Source organism: Nothobranchius furzeri, chromosome 3 (genome assembly GCF_043380555.1).
Source record: "Nothobranchius furzeri strain GRZ-AD chromosome 3, NfurGRZ-RIMD1, whole genome shotgun sequence".
In the NCBI taxonomy this organism is placed as follows: Eukaryota; Metazoa; Chordata; class Actinopteri; order Cyprinodontiformes; family Nothobranchiidae; genus Nothobranchius; species Nothobranchius furzeri.
The window spans coordinates 83,077,897-83,097,121 of NC_091743.1; the positions used below are offsets into that span (position 1 = coordinate 83,077,897).

The following is a 19,225-nucleotide window of genomic DNA, read 5'->3' on the forward strand; positions in this document are numbered from 1 at the left end:
AGCTAATGTTCATAAGCTAATGTTCATAAGCTAATGTTCGTAAGCTAATGTTCGTAAGCTAATGTTCGTAAGCTAATGTTCATAAGCTAATGTTCATAAGCTAATGTTCGTAAGCTAATGTTCGTAAGCTAATGTTCATAAGCTAATGTTCGTAAGCAGTAACTTTTGTAAACAGCGCTCCCTGTGAGCCCCACCTGGCTCTGCTATATTCCCACAAGTGAACTGGGCTTGAACCAGTAGAAGTCAGACTAAACTGTCTAAAAAAAAAAGCCGCCACTTTTGCCATCCGATCAACACCAACATCATGGTGTTGATCGGATGGCAGATACATCATGGTGGAACAAAATGATCAGAATCCAGCTGTGTGGTATCGGGCGGTTAAAGAGTACTAAGCAACACACGCTGCATCGTGCCGATACCAACACTGGCATCAGTGCATCCCTGTTAAAAGGTTTAGAGATGGTGTTTGAGTCCTAAAGAGAGAAAGAGTAAAGAAAAAACAACAACAGAAACACAAAACCATAGAACGAAAACAAAGGAATTTCTGTTTGTCCCTCATCACTCACCATCCAGTCCTGACAGGATGTCAAACGCTGACTCCGTCTTCTTCTTCTGCTGCTGCTGCTGTGATGGCGGTGGCTTCCTGAGCTGACTGACCTGGGAAACATAGTCCTCCCTGTAGTCCAGAGGGAAGTCTAGCTCAGGGAACAAAGATGAGGAAGAGGAGGAGGAGGAGGGGAGGCCTGGAGAAACTGCTCCCCTGAGGCGAGGCAGAGACTGTGAAGAAGAGGAGGACGAGGAAGGAGAGGTGAGGTACAAGGAGACCAGGTCCTGTAGAAGCTGTCGGTCTTGGTCTAGAGCGTTTCCTCTGGATGTGGAAGGGGGGAAAGCTGGATTTTCATCCAGAGAGTTGAGGGAGCGCTCCTCTTCATCCTGGAAGCCAAACTGCTGCTGCTGCAGCGTCAGAGACACAACAGGAAGTGGTCACAGGAGGTAAGCACATCTGGAAAAGACACAACAGGTGTTTACTTCCATCCACCAGATTCATCCTCTACCTTGTGGTAGGTGTATGAGTCCAACAGGGGCGTCTGCATGTGGACCGAGGACCTGGACGGGTCCAGGACCATGTAGTCCAGGTACTGCTGCATCATTTCTGGATCTGCTGGATCTCCAGGACCTAGATCTTTCTGCGGACCAGGACCCGTGAGCTTGGACAACCTGACAAATCAAACAGTTCAGGATCTCAAAGCCATCTTTCAAAAAGACGAGTAAACCACACTTTTCATACTGTTTGGGTGATTTCTCCTGAAGTCCAGAACCAACAGTAGGAACGTGGCTAAGTTCTCGCCCGATGATGGCCTGGGTCACATCGTCCTTCCAGGTCAGGCCTGAAGGTTCAGATGACTTGGTTAAGCGTGATGAGCAGCAGGTGGGGTGGAGGCGCTGCCACTGTTCAGACACTCACCCTGCACCATCAGGTCTTTGAGAACTTCCTGCAGCTTATGCAGAACTGGAACAGACACCTGGTACTGGACAGGCTCCTGGTTTGGAACCTGGCACTGTCCAAACAAACCATCTGCACAGAAACCGACAACGCACACACTCACACAGGAATAGTTTCTCCTGCTTCCACTGAAGCTTCAGCTGTGGTGGCTCAGCTTCCAGGAGACCTTTATCAGCCTGCAGGAGAAACACATGCACCCAAAACCAAAACACTCGAGGTAGACCCGCACAGCTGAAATCATTAAAAAGAAGACAATTCTGAAATGATAAAATTATTCTGGCTGAGAGAAATACAACATCCCCTTTATTAAAATGTGGGATGAGGTTAAACTGGTGATGGCATCTTCTTGATTCATAGAACAGACAAAACAGGTCTGCTCTGCTGAAGGTGAACCTTAGATTACTTCCTGATAACAGCAGCAGGCAGACGCCGACCTGGATCCTTTACAAACCGTAACGTTGTTCAGAGAAATGAAACAGAAACGCTTCCTGGAACCGGCAACGACATGAAAGTCTGTCGCCATGGTGTCACAGAGAGGCTGCTGGAACATTGTCACACTGATTTAGATTTGATCAGAAGTTGTCAGATGTTCTCTTTTGTTTTAATTTTTAACTGGCTGTGTTCTCTAAAGCTGCTCTTTATGATGTCACAGATTTAAAATAAGTGGTTTAAATTGTATGATTAAAAAATGTACACTTCTGCAGGATGAGTTTCTCAGGATCAGTCATTTCACATGAACGATCCAACACACACACACACACACACACACACACACACACACACACACACACACTGCGGTCCGCAGGCCTTGGTGAGTCATCACCTCTCTCCCACCTCTCGTCAAACAAACACATGAGGGAGACACACGGTCGTCAGGCGAATGATGTCACTGTTGTCATGGAGATGGCCGAAACGGCTGTGATTGGTCTAGGGGAAGGCCTTGTTTATGTTGGTTGGGTTCTTTCTCTCTCTTCTTTTTATTCTGTCAATTCATCGCCACCCTCTCCCTTTCATCGTATTGCAGCACCCCCCCCCCCCCCCCACATTACAGTTATTGAAGTGTAGTGCTCACGTCAATCTATTTATTAAACTCTAGACTAAATTTCCAATCCTTAAACTTTTCTGTAGTTTAACCCAAACTGATAGTTTTTAGGTAAAAAAAATGCATCCACCTTATAAATAGTTTTAACAAATATTTAAATAAGTAATATAAAGTAAATGTCTGGATGCAACATATTCAGTGTCTTCTATTAACTAAGTCTCAAATGGCTCTGATTCTAATCGTTTTCTGTGGATCAGAAACAGCTGGAGCACCTGAACCAGGTGTTATGTCGTGTTGTTTTATGGCTGACACGTGAAAACCTGGATGCGGGTTTACTTTAGATATACTGGAGATTTAACTCTGATAGGAACCAGTTTAATCAGAACCTGAGTCTGAATGTTTCTACCTCTGGATAGAAAACTTGCCATCAATAACGCAGCATTTCTGTGCTCACGCCCTCATCGTTTTGATGGACAGGGGGTTGGCAGGAGCTTTCAGTTTCCTGTGGATCGTTACCAACAAGCCTGGTTTTGTTTCAGATGGTTCTGTGATGCTGGAGGCAGCAGCAGAGAAAACCCTTTGACAGATGTGTTGATGGATCCAGAGGATTCAGGAAAAGTGAAATAAACATGATTTAGTTGAAGGAATACCTGGCAAGTGTTGCTTGCTTTTAGCACCCCCTAGTGTCCATTATTAATTATCTGTGGGCAAAGCAAAAGGAAATGTGTTTGTCTTTTTTACACCTAATCTAACAACTGAAACGTCTCCTCAGCCTTCATTAGTGTCTACAGGAGTGGTTCATCACTAAATGAAACAAATCAGATGTTCATGATCTAAAATGTGCTGGAAGCTCTGAAGTATAATTAATATAGTATGTATAATATGGTATTCTGGACATAGAGGATGGTGGGGGTCTGAGTGACATTTCATTAACCCTGTAAAGGGTCATTTTAGCACATACCGGTTCAAGGAAATGATTTAAAATATGAAAAACTTGCATTCATGGCTTTAAAGAATCATCATTTTTACAAAATCTGTTCAAGACTTTAAAACCCAAATTGAATATTAGTGCATGCTTTTGGCTCAGACTACGACTGGTTTTATTCTAAAACCACCCAGCTGACGATGTTCTTCTGTCTAGTTTGAATGTGGAGTCATAAACTCACCATCGCTGCACAGCTGACCTCTGGGACAAAGTTTCCTTTCAAACAAACAACCTGCAGACGCAAAAGGAACACAAATCAGTAAAAGCAAGCAGACTATTTAAATAAAACACTTAAGAAACAAGTCGGTAGTGCACACTAAAATAAAACCAACTTGCATGAGGAAATGTGTTTGTTTCCCTGTTCTATGGAGTAGAAATGAGCTCTGGCGTATTTTAGAAAGCTACAGTAAAGTGATGTTTGTGTAAAAATTGTCCTTCTTTACTTCATCTTTAGAGAAACTATTGGTTATTTGATCATGCAGCTTCTTATTTCTGGAATATTCTTATTTAAAAACACATAATCTGTAATTTCATTTGAAGATGAGTAATCAGGTTAAAGGTTGAATATGGAACAATTTAATGAAAAGCTGTATTTTCTAGAGGTGTGCAGAATGAAGGTGCAGTATTTCCTTTAAAAGTTATGTTTTAATAAAAAAAGAATCAAATATTTATGTTGACGGGCACGACACTGGGTTTGTTTACATCTACCAGCCAATGGGGTTACCAAGGCAGGTCAACAAACAGTCTGCTCTGCACAGCGAGGCTGACCCAGTGGAAAATGGCGATTTGGCAAGACAGCCAGCCTCTTCTGAGCCCAGAAGAGGTTGTCATCCTTCTCAGAAGAGGAGTGACCATAAAAGATCTAAAATCAGAGTGAGTTTATGTGGCCTACAACAGAAATAAAAACATTCACGTGTCGGCAGCGAACCTGCTACCCCGACAGCTGGAAACCTTTTTCTATTGTTGCAACTACAACCTCCCTACACTAGATGTCGCTTTGGTGTTCCTATTCCATATTCCACCTTTACATATCTTTCATTTGAGATTGATATATTACACACATGCCCTTGAAAAGGTTTTCTTTATTAATGTTTGATCACTTCATGGTGGCATCCTAATGGCCCAGAGGCAGATTACAGCTCTGTCTTTGAGGTTGAAAAACGACACTAATTGATCACAAAGGAGTTGAATCTGCCAGACAAGGCTTTTAACTGGAACAGCGACCAGCAATTCAGCTGTAATGATGAAATGAATCCTTCTTCATTGTAGAATCACAGAGGCAGACACACAGAGTGCATCCTGGTTAAACTCCACCCTAAATCAGGTGTCACAGTAAATGATTGTCAATAGTGTTTTCTTTTATGGGAGAAAATGGAGAGCGGAGTCTGACCATGGTGTATTCAGACCTCCTGAGACATGCAGTCTCATTTCCTAGGCAACAGAAAGAATCTCCACCAGCAGAAATCTGTCTGGGAATCTCCAAAAATCAGGAAGTCAGTCCATCCATCCATCCATCCATCCATCCATCCATCCATCCATCCATCCATCCATCCATCCATCCATCCATCCATCCATCCATCCATCCATCCATCCATCCATCCATCCATCCATCCATCCATCCATCCATCCATCCATCCATCCATCCATCCATCCATCCATCCATCCATCCATCCATCCATCCATCCATCCATCCATCCATCCATCCATCCATCCATCCATCCATCCATCCATCCATCCATCCATCCATCCATCCATCCATCCATCCATCCATCCATCCATCCATCCATCCATCCATCCATCCATCCATCCATCCATCCATCCATCCATCCATCCATCCATCCATCCATCCATCCTCTTCACACTCCCTGTGATGATTAATCTTCTCTCCATCCTCTTCTCCACCCACTCTCCATCCCTCCAGGCTGTTTCCGGACAGTCATGTTAAACTAGCCACCATTCAATCACCACATGTAACACCCAACTAATTAGGAGGAATTTCAGAGTAATTCAGTCTGCAACGAGCATCGTGATGGATGATCGTCATGGTTACAGGTTGCTGGGTTTGATTTGCATCTCTGCCGAAATTCTGGCATCAATCAGAGGAACGGAGCAGATTTTAGGATCATCTTCTATCAGTTTCCAAGTAAACTTAAAAATAATTAGTAATAAAAGAAAAGAGAGGTGGGCTGTGATAAGTCTCACCTAAACACGCAGTACTCACGTAATACGGTAAACAAATATGGTGAAGTTCTTCACTTATACCACCCACCAGTCTTCTTGACATCTAATAATTAAAATGATGGTGCTACAGTCGTTTGGTCCAAATTGTGTAAATGCATTATGAACTTGTCTACTCTATGTCTTGTTCATGGTGTCGACACTTGATGTTCGATTTTCCTGACTTCCTAAGTGAATCAGGAAATAAACCCAAGTGACCGTTCATTAGCTGCTGCTGCAGAACCAGAAGTCTCTGATAATAACATCAGATTCAGATCCTGATGGGAGATAAGCGGAGATCAATGTTCAACAGAGATCTCAGCTGCTAGGTAAGTTCTAGAGCAGTTATATACTGAACTCATGAAAGAGATGATCAAAGTTCATTCTCACAAATTAGTTTAATGTTCTTGCTTCAAAATTAAGCCAAGCATCAAACTACAAGTAGGCTTCAAATGCCTGTAAAAAAAACTAAAACAAAGAAAGAATAAAACACACACAAACTCTACTGTTAGCCACAAAAACATCTAAGTCTTAAGGAGAGATTTTACTATAATTACCATGGAAAGCATGGTTATGTTCATGTTAAAGTGAAACCATCTGTTTGACCTCTTCTCACTGGTTTGTGTTTAAATTAGATACAAATTCAGTCAGTAGAGAACACTGTAGAATGCTCATCAGCTCATACACGAAGCGCTGAAGGCCCTGACTGATGTAAGACTCTAACAGAGGGCGATAAACAAACATCAGTGTGGAAAAGTAGTTTTACTCCTGCAGCAGTCAGGGGGACAACAAGGATTGTGCTGGTTGATCATGTAAAAACGGCTTTAATACACATGACTGCAGAAAATCCTCATCATCATCATCTTCATTATCATCATCTTCATTATTACAATCATCATCATCATCCTCACCATCATCATTATTACCATCATCATCATCATCATCATCATCATCATCGTCATCCTCACCATCATCATCATCATCATCATCATCATCATCATCATCATCATCCTCACCATCATCATTATTACCATCATCATCATCATCATCATCATCATCGTCATCCTCACCATCATCATCATCATCATCATCATCATCATCATCATCATCATCATCATCCTCACCATCATCATTATTACCATCATCATCATCATCATCATCATCTACAAGTCTGTTGCATATATGTTTGAGGTGTTTTTTTGCAAAGCAAAGCAGCCCTCCCAGTGGAGGGTAGCTCTGAAGTGCCTTTTTTTCCCTCCACCTGAACCAATCCTCATGTAACCCTCTTATCTCTATTAAGGTAGTGCGACTCAGGGTTGCGAATGACCACAGTCACCAATTATTGTCACGTGTCTTGCCCATGTATGTCTGATCTCTGAAACTCTAATTTCTCTCTGGGATTAATAAAGTATCTTTGATTTGATTGATTGATTGATCATCATCATCATCACCATCATCATTATTACTATCATCATCATCATCATTACTACTATCATCATTATCATCATCATCATCATTACTATAATCAATATCATTACTGCCATCATCATCATCATCATTACTATCATCAATATCATTATTGCCATCATCATCATCATCATCATCATTACTATCATCAATATCATTATTGCCATCATCATCATCATAATCATTACTACTATCAATATCATTATTGCCATCATCATCATCATAATCATTACTACTATCAATATCATTATTGCCATCATCATCATCATAATCATTACTACTATCAATATCATTATTGCCATCATCATCATCATCATCATCATCATCATCATCATCACCATCACCATCATCACCATCATTATCTCTTTTTAAATTAATTAATTAATTAGGTTATTTATTTATTTATCTATTTATTTATTTATTTATTTATTTATTTATTTAATGTATTCTTTCTTTATACGTGCTTTTTAAAACAGTTTTTAACCTTAGATTTATGGTCAACATTATTTTAATATCTATATAACGTTTTATATTACAATTCTCATTTTAAATCTTTTGATTTTATATTTTAACCGTAATTTAACCATTTTCCAGTGTTTCCTCTGTGGGAGCCCTCTGCCCCGGCGGCTGCGGTCGGCTGTGGTGGCCTGGGTGCTGTCCAGGTGTGCCTGGGTGGAGGTGGGGGTCTCCGCCCTCCTTGCCCTGGGCGCCCTGTGTCGGTGCCTCGGCTGCTGCTGTGGATCTGCTGCTGTCGGGGTGGATGGCTCCCCTGATGGCGTTTCCTTATCTTAGCTGGTCTGGCTAATCTGATCTCAGTCAATCCAGCTTTTTCCATGGGGGAAGGGGGCATGTGTGTGTGTGTGTGTGTGTGTGTGTGTGTGTGTGTGTGTGTGTGTGTGTGTGTGTGTGTGTGTGTGCTGGAGGATGAGTGTTATGAAGGGTTTTTTTTACTGTCAGACTGTTTTTAATATTCTGGGGATGGGAGGGAATGTGGGTATGCGGGGCCTTTTTAATTTGTTAAGCACTTTGAGTTGCATGCATTGTAGGATTAAGTGCTATATAAATAAAGTTGATTGATTGATCATCATCATCATTATTACTATCATCATCATCATTATTACTATCATCATCATCATCGTTATGTTCCCTTGGGTTTTTCCTGTTCATCCACTGTGTTTTATTCCTGAGCAACCGGATCACTCCTCCTGCCCTGCAAGATGGCCACCTCCATCAGTTTACCCCATCACCATGACGACGACAAGAGGATTCGGCAGGACAATCACCGGATGCATCCCTCCACCTTCTCCCAGGTGGGACTGATTTCTCTTTGGGTCTTTAAAAGGGGAGCCTAACCTCCATTCCGGACTGCAGGTTGTTTGAAGGCTTTAAGCCTGTTTTGTGAAGCACTTCTTGGATGTGCTGAGCCCTTTTGAAGTTGCAGATCCTTTTTGCTCACGTCTTTGAACTGGTGTTTTAGTTTAAACTACATAGAAGTAATCTTTCGGTAGTTTTGGCACCAGGTTCATTTGTTATTTGTTATTGGTATTAAGGTTGTGCCCCCCCCCCCCTTCCCCCCAACACAGACACACACACACACACACACACACACACACACACACACACACACACACACACTTTTAGTTATTTTTAGATTTTGTACTGACACCTGTTTCCCCTCTAACTGGCTTGTTTAGTGGGTTTTGCTAAAATAGAGGTTTTGCCTTTTCTGTTAATCTCTTTCAGAGATTTGACTAAACACCAATTCTTTTTCTTTCTCCCTTTTCCTTTATTTTGGGACTGTGTCTAGTTGTTTTATGTTAGTAAATCCAGTCCCTGGCTGATGTGTTTTCTTTGGTTTGTAAAGGATAAAATCTTTTGGTTGCCTCTAACTTGCTCCTCTTTTACTACTTAATTTATCTTTTATGTTGTGGGCCAGAACCAGGATTCCCTAGTCCGAGCCAAGTCAGTGTCCTGTAAAAGGGACCCTAACAATCATCATCATCATCACCATTACAATCACCATCTTCATCATCATTATTTCTATCATCATCATCAACATCAGACAGCCGTAGCTCAGGAGGGAGAGCGGGTAGTCCAGTAATCATAAGGTTCCAAGTTCGATCCCGGCTCTGACCAGAGAATTCTGCTGTTGTGTCCATGGGCAAGACACTCAACCTACTTGCCTGCTGGTGGAGGTCGGAGGGACCGGTTGTGCCAGTGCTCGGCAACCTCTCCTCTGTCAGTGCATTCCAGGGCAGCTGTAACTACGTCGTGGCTCATTCTCACCAGTGTGTGAATGTGTGTGTTAATGGGTGAATGACTGATTGTGAAGTGTGTAGCTTTCGGTAAATTGAGTGCTTTAAGAGCTCAAGATATATATATCACCTCTACTTATGACCATTAGGCTGTGATACTCTATTTAAATATAAAATATCAACCCTGCTTGGTCTTTATTGTATTTATCAGAAGATTCTAGGATTTTTGCTTTGTTAAGTACAGTGATCCCTCTCTACTTCGCGGTTCGTTTATCGCGGATTCACGACTTCGCGGATTTTTTTTTGGAGCCTTATTCAAGGGAAATTCGCCGATTCGCGGTATTTTTCTATTCGAAATGTCAAGAAATTCCTGTTTATTTTCATCAATTTCATCATAAAATGCACTTTTTGTAATAAAACTATAAAAAACCAAGTAAAAAAAAATTTTTTTCTTGAGTTTTACCCACAAAAAGAGAAAGTGATCATACGATAATTCAGTATAGTACTGTATGTCAGACTGGTCGGCTGGATTCGGGAGTTGAGCTTGTAGGGAGCGTGGTTTCACAGATGCGGAAGTGATAGCGTCGGTGAAACGCCGGCTCACGATTAATCTAGGAAACCCCCGAGCGTTCGAGCGTCAACGAAGTGACACGGAAATGCCGGGCTTTCCAGAAGTAAGTAAGAACTTACTATGAGCTGACAGTTCGTTGGATTGATCGGTAGGTTGGAAACTCTGATCACGAATCTGAAGAAACGATGACTGAGTGGTGAGCTGGAAAGGCGACTTCCGTTTATAGCCGTGGTTTGTGACGTAGGTGCGACGTGGAGGGAATCCCCGCGAGGGGCATGCTGGGAGTCCCTACTTCGCGGATTTTCACCTATCGCGGCCAGGTCTGGAACACATCTACCGCGATAAACGAGGGATCACTGTAATTATACACACTTTGTTTTGATTCAGAAAAGAGTCAGGTTTATAAAAGTAAGAATTTATTTTATAAACAATTAAAACGTGACAAGTTAACTAAGCATTTACTGTGAGTGGATGGAACTAAATGTGATGTATAAACCTATGTGTCAATGTGGTGTTAGTCAGAACTTCCTTATCTAGGAACGCTGAGTTCTGGATGTCAAAGAATTTGATTTGCGTTAAGCTATGAAGTTGATTGTTATCAAAACACATCAGACGCTATCTGTCATGTCTACTTCACCCGGTCTCAGAGACCCTCGTGATAGATCCGGAATGTCGAAGTCCTTTGGCTTCTAGGCGCCGAGGTCCGTAGGAGAAACTGCGGCCTCACGAAACCGGTCTTAAGAGTTGTCTCCAGGTCACAACAGAGGATGGAACCGCGCGTCTGGTGGACTCTTGAGGAACCTGAACAACATCAGCGTTGTTCTGCAGGAACTGTTGCTTATCAGCTTCGCAGGTGCAAAAAGGTTTTGACGACGTGTCAAAATCTTTGATGGTTAAAGAGGTTTTGCTACAGATGGCCGGTCTGAAACTTTCTCTAGAACTGCCGACTCACCCAGGGTGATCCAGTTTTAAGGTTTTGATGTTATGATTTGCACAGCCAATCATAGGCTGACAGGTTTGAGAGATGTTACCAAGAAAACACCCTTCCTTGATCCCGATGTTCTGACTGGGTAAAAGACTATTTATGTGTCAGAGTTTAACTTAACCGTACTTGTTATTGTGTGAGTGCTGTTATGACCACGGTCATAAGGAACATTATTTCTTTTATTTTTATACTATTCTTTTTTTTTAGTGTTATTTTGAGTGTGCAGGTGCCCTCCTATGGATGATGGCCAGGGGACGTTTGGATTGGAAGATCAGCTGAAGCAAAGCTGTGAGATGCAGCTGGGTTCTTCATCCTCCCCTCATTCCAACCAGCCACCACTTGATGCTCTGTGTTTGTGTGATGCCCTTGTGCTTTTGTGACTATTACCTGCCATTCGAGGATTCTGTAGGGGTGAACCGCCTTTTTTCTTTGCATTCCTGTGTTCTCCTGTTTCGGATAGTCAGGGAGGTAAGTTTGGTTGTCAATGATTTCCTTTAAGTTTGCAGGTCAGTTGTCATTCTGAAGTTAGAGGTGTTTTGTTTATCCTTTTAGGCATTGGTTCACCCTGAGTTATTAATCCTCCCTCGTCCTTAGTTCATCGCCTTGATCTTGTGAATAAGTTATTGTACTCGGAATTCTGGTGTGGTGGTTTGGAGATGGTGGAAGATGGAACCATTTTTATGTTACAACCTGGCCCTCCTAGACGGGTTGTAGCAGTGCAGATGTTATGACCTCGCCATATAAACATGCGGAACCACATTGCAATCATTGTAGACATAACTTCATTTCACACTTCAATCATTGGGCACAGATTAATGAAGCATTCCATTATAATAATTATAAATAGCAATAAACTAACGTTAGTTCATATCGATTTAGGAAATCATTCTCGGTTTAGCAACTGATCCAAGCTGGAGTGTTCCTTATGTGGAAGCCTTGGGGAAAGAAAGTTATTGTTGTCATACCAGCAGAGTCTCTGAGCTCCAGCTGGTATGAAGGCAGGCTCATTTAAAGGGAACACATGCAGTCCTGTGTCTCCTGTTGTCAGACTCGAAGACTGGGTTCCGGAGTAAGAGCTTTTATTACAGACTGCTGGCTGAAAGCGGTGCTGGAAAGGCTGACGGTTGGATGAGGTCTGAGTAAGAAAGGTGGAGGTTCAGCTGTAGTAGCTTCAGAATACTCTGATCATGGATCACGGTGGAACGATGACTGAGTGAAGAGCCGGTGTGGCGTCTTCCATATATAGACACGGATTGACGCAGGTGCAACGTGGAGGGAATCCCCGCGAGGGGCATGCTGGGTAATGTGGTCCAAGACGGAAGCCGGTCTGCTGGGAGAGCCCGGCCTGGGGGCTTGGACTCTGACACCTGTTTGACCAGCTGTTGAATAGATGTTGAAAGGTCAAACTGCACCTAAAACTGACCATTGCTGGACGTTACACGTGCCTTGGGGGGGGTTATAGAACCCTAAGAAGATGCTAACAAATACAGACCATTTACCATTTACCAGCATCAACAACATCACGATCATTATCATCACTACTACCATCACCATCACATCATGACCATCACCATTATCAGTATTATCATCATCCTCATCATGATCATCACCATCACCATCATCATCATCATAATCATCATCATCATCACCATCATCATCATCATCATCATCATAATCATCATCACCATCACCATCATCATCATAATCATCATCATCACAATAATCATCACCATCACCATCATCATCATAGCTATCACCATCATCATCATCACAATAATCATCATCATCATCATCACCATCATCATCACCATCATCATCATCATCATCATCATCATCATCATAATCATCATCACCATCACCATCATCATCATAATCATCATCATCACAATAATCATCACCATCACCATCATCATCATAGCTATCACCATCATCATCATCACAATAATCATCATCATCATCATCACCATCATCATCACCATCATCACCATCACCATCATCATCATCATAATCATAATCATCATCATCATCACCATCATCATCACCATCATCATCATCATCATCATCATCATCATCATAATCATCATCACCATCACCATCATCATCATAATCATCATCATCACAATAATCATCATCATCGTCGTCGTCATCATCATCATAGCTATCACCATCATCATCATCGTCATCATCATAATCATCATCATCATCATCATCACCATCATCATCATCATCATCATCATCATAATCATCATCACCATCACCATCATCATCATAATCATCATCATCACAATAATCATCATCATCGTCGTCGTCATCATCATCATAGCTATCACCATCATCATCATCATCATCATCATAATCATCATCATCATCATCATCACCATCATCATCACCATCATCATCATCATCATCATCATCATCATCATAATCATCATCACCATCACCATCATAATCATCATCATCACAATAATCATCATCATCGTCGTCGTCATCATCATCATAGCTATCACCATCATCATCATCATCATCATCATCATAATCATCATCATCATCATCATCATCATCATCACCATCATCATCACCATCATCATCATCATCATCATCATCATAATCATCATCACCATCACCATCATCATCATAATCATCATCATCACAATAATCATCATCATCGTCGTCGTCATCATCATCATAGCTATCACCATCATCATCATTATCATCACAATAATCATCATCATCATCATCATCGTCGTCGTCATCATCATCATAGCTATCATCATCATCATCATCATCATCATCATGCTTCTGTTTTACTGTCATCCTCCTACCAGGTTCTGGCTCTGTCACGTATCCGCGGGCCATCAGGGCCATTTAGGGTGGACTGATTCGGCCTGCATGAAGCAGAATGGAAGGGGCAGAGTGTCTGCTGAAGGCAGCAGGTGAACGCAGCTCCACAGCTCAGGCGAACCCGTAACCTCTTACCTTTACACACTGACACTCTATTTTAAGCCAGCAGGAAAACTGAAAGCTGCTTAAAAATCAACGCTTCACTGCAGCTGAAAATAGTAATTATTTGATATTTTTGTCAGGGTAACTGAAAAGAAGTCTGTTTAAAGATTATTTTCTCCTTTTTTGATGTTAATTTTACATTTTTGAAACCAGAACTGGAGTTTCTGAAGCTTTGGGATTTCAGGATGCTCTAATTGTCTTTATAACAAATCTGTGGTGTTGGCTAATCATCTATTTAGTAGTCAAATGCACACATGTGAGTTTTGTAACAAGGTTAAACAGCTTATAATTAGATGACTCTGTAATGAATCTTTAACACTCCTCAGTCTGTCTCACATCTGACACCATATGGAGATGTTTCAGTCCAGATTTATTTCCCAGTGATCCAAACAGGCACGCACTGTTGGATGAATAATATTAAACTGTCCACAGCTTGGTAACAAATGTTTTCTCAGGATAAAAAAAATCAATAAGCAAAAGTTCAGGTCTGATATCCAGTCTTCTTTTTCTACCCTCAATACTGAAAGCATCACACAGGATAACAAATGTATTCTCTATCTTTTTTTCTTTTTTGTATTTTACGTTGATGTTTCGAGAGATTTTGATTTGCTGACTGGGATATTTTGTCCATGGTGCTGAAACATGTCCAGTCTCCTTCCATGGTTCTGAAACACAATCAGTCATTTTCCATGGTGCTGAAACATGTCCAGCCTATTTGTTTTTCTGAAACCCGGCTGGTCTCCATGGTGTTGGAACACATTGTTTGTGGGGCTGAAACATGGTCAGCCTGGTTCAAGTTCACTGAAACATTACCAGCTTTTGTTTGTATGACTGAAACATGATATGTCTCTGTCCTCGATGCTGGAACACATCCAAGATCTGTCTGTCATACTGAAACAAGTTCAGTTTCTTGAAAGACTTTCATTGGTCATCTGTTTTAACATGTCCAGTCTCTGTCCATGGTGCTGAAACATGTCTAGTCTCTGAGACAGGAAGTCAATGATTGCCGCGAGCAGACAGAGATCGGTTATGACTCATAACTTTCTGACGTATATCTGAGCAGCTCCCTCATTCTGAAAGAGATTGCAGTTTGTAACACAGCTGTTTTCAAAGGCTTTCTGATTTGTTTTGATAAGGAATACTGTTTTGTCTGTTCATTAGAAACATTTCCAACTGCCATTTCTTAAATGTCGCAATCTCGGTTGTGTCTGTTATAGAACAGGTTGCAAACACATATACTGACTGTATATTTCTAGTAAAATAACAAAGAACTAAAGAATCATAATCGACATGTCCATGAAACTGCATGCAACAATCCCATCTTCCTCATATAAGAATACTTTAGTGATAATCTGACTGCTATGTGCAATTATTTATTATAAATGCCTGTTAATAATCTGGATTTATATCACAGACCTGCAGAAACTGCTTTAGGAATCAAAGCGTCCACCCCCCCCCCCCCCCCCCCAGTTGCTCAACAAACATGAAAAGATTCACTGACTCAGACACTTGAGCCGGTTTGCGCCAGTGACGCAATTTGGCACCGATGCAAACAGATGAGGAGAAAAACTGAGCAAGAGATCAAGGAGAGTTCAGTGTTCCTCTCTGCCTAAAGCTAAACGGATCAGACTCTACAGGAGTCAAACAAACAACTTAGTGTCAGGTTGAGAGCGTGAAACTTCCTGTTATAAATACACTGAAAGACAACTAAGCTGTAAAAACGAAATAAATAGCAGAATATCCCATAATAACCAACTCAAGCTGTTAAGCAAACCCACAAACTCGCTCTAAAATGTTTCAGGGACTTGTCATCGGGAAGTCGTGATTTACGCACCAAGCGCACCGCGTCAACCACGAAGCGCATCAGTCAAAGCTGGACCAGAAACACGGACCTTACCGTGTCGGGCGGCCGTGCACAGCCTGCAGGAGGCGGTGAGGAGGAGGCACAGAGCCGCCCAGAACCGCGGAGACCTCATGGTAGATCCAAGATCCACCGAAGAGGAGGAACAGGAGAGATGCTACTGCTGCGCTTTTACCAGCTCTCCATGTCTTGGGAGCTTCTGCTGCTGTTAGTGGAGGAGGAGGAGAGAAAAGGGGAGGACAGAAAAGGGGAGGAGGAGGAAAAGGAGAGAAAAGGGGAGGAGAGAATGGGGGTGGGGGGGATGGGCATGGGAGGCGGAGGGCCGTAAAAAAATTAAATTAAATTAAAAGCCACTACCAAAACTTAACTGGAGCCACGTGAGGGAATCACAGGTAATATGCGCATGGTAAAGCAAAAATAAATAAATAAATAAAAGAAAAAAAAACTGTTACAATAGGTCACATTTACCACCTGAAGTACTAAAACAGGTTAAAGGGATACTTTTCTAATTTTTCATCATTTTAAATCATTTTCTTGAGCCAGTATGGGCTAAAATGACCCTTCACAAGTTTAATGAAAGGCCTCCCAGCCCCTATCGCCCTCTGTGTCCAGAATATTCCACTTGCAACTTCTGACTGGCCTTCTGTTGGGACAGTGGAGGTGACCTACCTGGCGCTGGTTCCAGCACGTTTCCTGCATGTTTTAGATCATGAACACAGCTGATTTATTTAATTTAGTGATGAATCCCTCCTGTAGACACTAACGAAGGCTGGGAGACATTTCAGCTGTTGTTTAAAAGAAGAACGCACAGCGAGCAGATAGATTTTGCTTTCAGTTCTACAAACATACACTAGGGGCTGCTAAAAGCAAGCCAAAACAGTTCCCCTTTAAAGTAACAATATGTTTCTTGCTTCTTCCCCATACTGGTTGATGGCGGAATTACAACTGTCACATGCAACCCTGCAGAAGCCTGCTGTAGCTAGTGCTAGCATTGAGCTAACACTATGAGAGCCAACAATGAATACCAAATAAGCCACAAAGTCAAAAGAACCACACATTTGGATAAAAAAATAATTACTTACAATTCCAGTTGCAATAAAGACAAGTCCTCGTCAGTCCGTGATTTTGTAGCCCCCTTTAGCTCCCTCCCTCAAATAGCTGTAGGCTGCACCGATGTTCACTCTGGTTTTAGTTCTTTGCTTCACCTCCAAAGACACTCTCACGTTTGCTTTCAGGCTCCACCATAATGCCAACAAAAAGCAAATGTCTTCTTGAGCTTTTTAACAGTAACAAAAGCTAACTGCTAGCTGTTATATTAGCTACCAGCACAGTACAGCTACTGCCGTAAAGCAGGTGGAGACCCCCTCCTCCCACTATTGTTCCTACCTGAAAAAGGAATCTGAACACAAAACTCAAATCTAAAAAAACATGTTGAAAGTGTAAAAAATAGTACAAAACAAAAGCACTTGTGACAGACTGAGCTTCCTGGACCTCCACCCTGGAGTCTGGGGATCGAATCCAGCCTGGGCCCTCACCTCTCCACCCTGCCACACACCGAAACAATCTAAAATAAAGTTAAAAAAAAAGCACTAAATTAAAACTTTTCAAGTTGAAAGAAAACTACTTAGAATAAGTTTTTTTTCTTCAAAATTTGACATTTCTTTTCAACTATAAATTTATTTATTTATTAGTTTTAAACTGTGTTTTTTTTTCCCTTCAGTTATCCAAACATTGTAGCACCAACTCAGCTCCATGTAAGGGCAGCTTCTGGTAAACACAGTGCTGTCCAATGTGAAGCTGCTCAAGTTTATGATTCAAGAACCACTGAAGCCAGTTAGTAAAAAATGGGCTAAAAAAGTGTTAAAAACTATTTTTAATGTTAATAGCGATGTGTATTGGCGAAATTTTAGCGATAGAATATGCATCACGATAGAGGGGAGACGATATATTGTGATACACTCAGTCAGGCGATATTAGCAATTTTTTTAGACGGAATTTATGTAGGAAAATGCAATAAACAGTCCAAACTGACACTTAACATGTTTAACATGAGGTATCAGAACCATAATAGAGGGATTTACATTTCAAAGCTGGAAACAAACCCATTGCACACTGCTGCCAAGTAGTGTTTGGCAATCAAAATGCACCAAAATAAAAGAAAAAATACACAAATGCTTGCATGCAAATTCTTCCAAAAATTAGATACGCAGTTTTTGATTATCGATATATTGCCATTTCGATATTTTCTTACATCACTAGTTATTAAGTCACCTTTACACCACATTTAATTAGGAAATTATAAAAGTTTAATCACCCCCCCCCCCCCCCCCAAATTAAAACCTTCAAATATTTAAGAAAAATTAAGTCTAAATGTTTGGAATCACGTCTAAATGTATGACAATAAATCCAAATGATGAAATTCAAAATGTGATTTTAATCTAGACACTTTACATGCAAATTCACACTGACATGCAATGAAAATCTATTCTAGAATAAAAACATGAGTAACAAACATCCAAAGGTGTCAGTCTCATTGGTGTTCCTGTATATATGGACAACGGATGACTTGCTCCTTATCCTCAAACGGACAGCAGGCACCTCATCAACACACATCTTTGAACTCATATCCTGTGCTTGCACCAGATTATGACCTCATATTTTATTTGAAATGAGTGTGGAGAACAAAAGAAGTTTCAGGGCAATAAATATTTCTCCATTACACCACTTTTGGTAATGATCCATCAAAGACCTGAACACAAGAGATCCTTCAGTATTTCACCTGATTGTGGAAACGGTTGTTATTGTTTGGCAGGACTTCAGCAAAGCTGAGAATCACCAGTGTTGGGCAAGTTACTTCAAAACTGTAATCCATTATTTATTACTTGTTACCCTCATTTAAAAGTAATTCATTACATTACAATATTACTGATTTTTAAAATGTAAGGCATTACACTACTTTTGCATTACTTTGTTACTTTCACCAATACAACTTCAGTATGAATCTGGTAATCTGACGCTCAGTGAGCTCATGACATATATGTAGAAAGTGATGTGGTGTCTGAGCTAGGATTGCTGTTAAAAACAGTCAGATATAATAACAGTGCTTTAAAATGATTGTTTATTAAATAAAAGCAACAACAATCTGTACTCTCAGCACGCTGCCATCTTATAATAACTGAGCAGGGAGTAAGGTGGTGGGGGCTCCAAGCCTATATTTGCCTTGGTCCTCAAATGCCTTGATACGGCCCTGGATGTGGGACTGACTTCTGGGGTGATCTGATTCCATCACATGTATAAATATTAAATGCTTATATATTATTGCTTTTCACTGGTAA

At 41.2% G+C, this 19,225-nt stretch overlaps 1 protein-coding gene across 2 annotated transcripts in view; it reads right to left on the reverse strand.

The window, feature by feature from the left end:
* The window catches only part of ptprnb (protein tyrosine phosphatase receptor type Nb), a 32,570-nt gene extending 15,950 nt beyond the window's left edge, over positions 1-16,620 (reverse strand). For both annotated transcript variants that reach the window (XM_015957996.3, XM_015957995.3), the window contains exons 1-6: positions 15,927-16,620; positions 3,713-3,763; positions 1,466-1,576; positions 1,289-1,388; positions 1,056-1,218; positions 567-954 (exon numbers count right to left, since the gene is read on the reverse strand). In XM_015957996.3, the coding sequence (XP_015813482.3) occupies positions 567-954; positions 1,056-1,218; positions 1,289-1,388; positions 1,466-1,576; positions 3,713-3,763; positions 15,927-16,005 (892 nt within the window). In that variant the 5' untranslated portion in view covers positions 16,006-16,620. The remainder of the gene's footprint in view (positions 1-566; positions 955-1,055; positions 1,219-1,288; positions 1,389-1,465; positions 1,577-3,712; positions 3,764-15,926) is intronic.
* Between the last annotated feature and the right edge of the window lie 2,605 nt (positions 16,621-19,225).